Source organism: Echinops telfairi, unplaced genomic scaffold, assembly GCF_000313985.2.
Source record: "Echinops telfairi isolate 266 unplaced genomic scaffold, ASM31398v2 ScPeMD7_9;HRSCAF=40, whole genome shotgun sequence".
Taxonomy (NCBI): Eukaryota; Metazoa; Chordata; class Mammalia; order Afrosoricida; family Tenrecidae; genus Echinops; species Echinops telfairi.
In genome coordinates this window covers 74,575,284-74,579,730 of record NW_022103906.1, presented here as the reverse complement: position 1 = coordinate 74,579,730, position 4,447 = coordinate 74,575,284, and the positions used below count along the sequence as shown (strand labels likewise).

Here is a 4,447-nt window from a genome sequence, read left to right as displayed (position 1 = left end):
CCTCCCCGGCCCCTTGCCGTCACTGGCCCAGGCTGTTAGAAGGGCTGTGTGCAGTCGGCCGCTGGCATCAGCTCCCGGGATCAAGTTTTGGTTTCGTAACAGTAAACAAGGGCAGTCCTGACTCGCAGCCTATTTGAGGAATGACAACCCACTCAAAAGACGCCTTTTCAGTCAGATGTAGTGCATGTGGACGCGAGCTTACACCCTCAGCTGCTCACTGAAAGCCCCGTGAGCTGCTCTATGGGAGGAGGAGGTACCAGTTTGCTTCCCGACAAACGTCAAGTTCATGGGCAGTGCTACCCTACCCTACAGGGTCAGGCCGTGCCAGAATCAAGGGCGATGGGTTGGTCTGGGCCTATGTAGGGATGTTATCATCCTCATGAGGATGTTCACTTGCAGGCATTCAATGGTAGGACTGACTACTCAAACACTGCTATATGAAAAGAAAAAAAGTTTAAGGTAGTCCACTGATATCACAACTAGCTTACAACTGAGCCATTGGACTAGGGCTCTATCGTGTTGGGGGCAATCTGAGATCCACTACGACTCCACTCTATCACTCACTCGATGCCATGGAATTGATGCCAACTGAGTGCCCCTATAGGATGGGGTAGAACTGCCCCTGTGGGTTCCCGAAACTGTAACTCATGAGCTTAGAACGTTCCACTTTTGCCCCCTTTGACTCTATAGACAAGTCCCCAAACTGAATTCAACCAATGTTGAATTCATCATGCGACTGTGAGACACTATTGTTATCACAGTCTTATAAACAAAGAAACCGGGGCTCTAAAGGCAGGTGCCTGTTGAGAGGCCCAGGCAGGAGAAAAGCCAATCAGTGTGCCTGACAGCCCCTGCCTGGCCACCACGGCTGCCCGTCCATACTGCCCCACAACTGGGGGTGGAATCCCACCTACCCTTTCGGCCTGGTTGGCATGCCACATCCCCCCTCCAGTGGGGTGGGACCTACTGCTCAGTGAGCCAGCTCCTTTGCATCCAGGCCGGTTCAGACTCTCGGTGACCCCCTGGGTCTTAGAGTAGAACTGGGCTCTAAGTGGCTTGTTCTTAAAAGCAGCAGACCCTTCCAAGGTGCCTCTGTGTGGCCCTAAACGTTTTGGTTAGCAGCTGTTTGCACTAGCCAGGCACTCGGCTCCCCTCTGCACCATGAGCCAGTTCTCACTGGGAGGAGGGGAAGAATTCCATCAAGCTGATGGGAGGGGGGGGTGGCGAGTTTTAGATGATTTCTGATGAAGGCCCCAGCCCCGCCTCCAACTCACGGAGACCCCAGGGAGCCAGTGTTTCTGACAGGGACCTCTCTCATCCTTTAGGAGGGAAAGAGCAGAGAACCAGGCAGTGCTGGTGGTTAAGCACACATGGAAACGGATATGGGAGATAGACTTTGGCAGGCCTTGGATACCAGGCCAGAGCTGTTGGCCTGTCACGAGGGTGAGGTGATCCGAGGGAAGGCCCTTGGTATTCAAGGAGCCTGCAGGAAACCATCCCCTCAAGCAGTTATGTCAGGAAAGAGGCAAAACGGGGAGGCATTACAGAGAAAGCAGCAGCTCCAGGTGCTAGGAAGTCCCGACGACGGGGTGGAGGCTGGCAAGGCAGCTGGAGAGAACAGCCGGGCATCTCAGCAAAGGGACCGCTTGCCCCTACCACAGGCCCCACCTTGTGCTGCCACACCCGTTCGCGTGTCCCTGGTCCTAAAGGCTCAGAGGGCCTCCTTTAAAATGCTCTCAGTTCAGAGCAACCAGCTACATTCCACATGTCTGCCGCCTTCACCCTTGGCCAGCATTGCCCAGGGAGAGAGCTCAGAAGGCCGGAAGGCATAGAAAGGAGCGATGGAAACAAGAACCCCAGGAAGGGAATGCGAACAGTGCTGGTGCTCTTTTGGGGGTGGGGAGCAATCAGTGCCACACAAAATGTGTATGAAGTGTTGAAATGGACAACCAGTGAGCTCTGTGCAGGTTCGTGCCAACCACAACAACAAAAGGGAAAAGTCCCTGTTCACACTGCCCATCGCAAGGCCTTTCTTAAAGGCCGGGAGCCTGTCCTAGGACCTGGTCCAGGTCTGGGTGCTGGACGAACAGGCGTGGTGGTGAGGGAGGTGGACAACCACAACGAAGTCTGGCGATCAGAATGGCAGGGCGCTGGGGAGGTCTGCAGCGCGGGCACTGTGTGGGCTGTGGGGGGTGCTTCGGAGACAGAAGCTGATCGCGAAGGTGGCAGCCCCGCAGACGCCCCGGGCGCGGCGCGTGCTCTCATCTCAGAACTGTGTGGCCTTTCATTCACATTCCCACCCAAAGAACGATCTGTTCACAAAAACCCAGATGCGGGCTGTCCACGCTGAAGGTCAACAGGCACTGTTCATCCAGGGGGGCGGGGGCTTCGTGACCAGCGGGGAGAAGGAAGAAGGCCAAAGAGAAGAGGGGGCAGGAGGAGGAATCAGGTGAGGCCAGTGGTGTGGCCAGACCCCCGCCGCCCCCCACGGGCTTCTCTGGGTGGAGCGGTCCCGGGTCAAGGTCAAGAGGCCGGGCCCGGGTTCCCAGCGCCCTCCCCACTTCCGGCGCTCACCCCAGAGCCCCGGGCTATGGCTTCGAGGGCAACCTCTGCAAGTGAACACGTCTGTTTCCTGGGCCCGCGGTCCTAGGGCCGCTCACGGGCTTGCTCCCTTCACCCCCGCCCCGCTCAGCGCGCCCGCCCCTCGGCCTGACAGTCATTCGACTCTCCGTGGCAGGAACCCCAGTGGGTGAATGAACGAACCAACGAACCACAGAATACACCAGGGCACCTCAGACGAAGCCGCCCCGGGCCCCGCACGACGCCCACCGGGAGCGGGCCTTCGAACCCTCGGCCCCTCCGCAGCCCCAGCGCCGGGCAGAGCAGCCCCGGTTCCCGCCCCGCTCACCCCGCGGATCCCGCGGAGCACAGGCGCCGCCGCGGCCGGGACCCACGCCGCCATGCCGGCCGCCGCGGCCCGCCGCCCGAGCTCGCCGAGTCGCCGGAAAGGCGTAGAGACAGGCCCTCGCGCCGCTAGCACCCGCCAGGCTGCCCCCTAGCGGCTGGAGGCCGAGGCCCCGCCCACCAGGCCCCGCCCCCTGACGCGCTCACTCCCCGCCCCAGGTCAGATTCCCGCCGCGCCGCCATGACGCCGTGGCCAAGGCCGCCGTCGGCGGGGTCAGCCCTCGCGCTTCTCTCGGTGGGCACGCCCCACGCCCTGGGCAGGCTTCCGAAAGATCGCTGCGGCTCCTGGGTGCTGGGGACCTCTCCGGGAGCTGAACTTGTAGACAAGCTGGAACGGTTCAGGTGAGAACTCAGGTCTGCACTAACTAAAGTAGGTCCCTTGTTAAGCGCCGTCCAGTCGGACCAGGCCTAGCGACCCTGTCGAAACGCTCCGTGTCACCGTCGCAATTGCTCTAACCCGTTGGTTAAGCTACCGTTGTCAGTCCATCTTGTTGAAGGTGCACCTCTTTTTCTCTGCCCGTAGACTTTACCAAGCTTGATGTCTTTTCCCAGAAACGGGTCCTTCCTGCTAACATGCCCGGAGGATGTGAGCTAGTCTTGCCAGTCTGGTTTCTAAGGAGCATTTTGGCCGTGCTTCCTCCTCCAAGACAGATTTGTACCTTCTCTGGCAGGGCAGGGCACTACCAGGCTTCTTTCACCAACACCGTATTCAAATGTTCTCCAGTCTTCCTCCATTGTCCAGCCTTCCGCATGCATATGAAGTGATTGAGACACAGTGGCTTAGGTCACAACTAGTCCTCAAAGTGACATCTTTGCCTTTGAACTCTTAAAAAGGTCTTTTGCAGCAGATTTGACCAATCCGTTAATTTCTTGACAGCTGATTCCAGAATTTACCATAATTGTGGATCCAAGCAAGATGAAGTTCTGGGTATCTTTTCTCCATTTATTGTGTTGTTTATTGATCTTTTTGTTTTCTTTATGCTAAAGGCTGCAGTGTTTTCTTTATCAGTCAGCCCTTCAAGTCCCCTTCGCTTTTGACAAGCAAAGGTTGTACCATCTGCATACTGCAGGTAGCTAATGAATGAGCCTATGGTCCTGATGCTGCATTCTTCTTCAGAGTCCAGATTCTCTGGTTTGTTGCTTAGCCTACAGATTGAATAAATGCAGTGAAAGGAAACCCCCTGAAGGAGGTGGGTACGTGGGTGATGCTAATGGAACACCCACCCAGAGATGCCGGCAACCTTCCTAATACCACCCTTTCATACAGTTCATTTTGTGGTGACACCCCCAGCCATGAAATTATTTTTGTTGCTAATTCATCACTGTCATGTTGCTACTGTGATGAATTGGGCAACCCCCGTGAAAGTGTCGTTCGCGGCCCCCCAAAGGGTCACGACCCACAGGTTGAGAACGGCTGCCTTATGCAGTTCTACTCTTCATGCGCATAGTGCCCTCAACTGTTGGAAACTACTCCATAGCAACT

The 4,447-nt window shown here is 56.9% G+C and overlaps 1 protein-coding gene across 1 annotated transcript in view; it reads right to left on the bottom strand.

Moving 5' to 3' along the window:
* The window catches only part of BOLA3 (bolA family member 3), a 7,362-nt gene extending 4,400 nt beyond the window's left edge, over nt 1-2,962 (bottom strand). The window contains exon 1 of the mRNA XM_045286581.1: nt 2,909-2,962. Within this exon, the coding sequence (XP_045142516.1) occupies nt 2,909-2,962 (54 nt within the window). The remainder of the gene's footprint in view (nt 1-2,908) is intronic.
* Between the last annotated feature and the right edge of the window lie 1,485 nt (nt 2,963-4,447).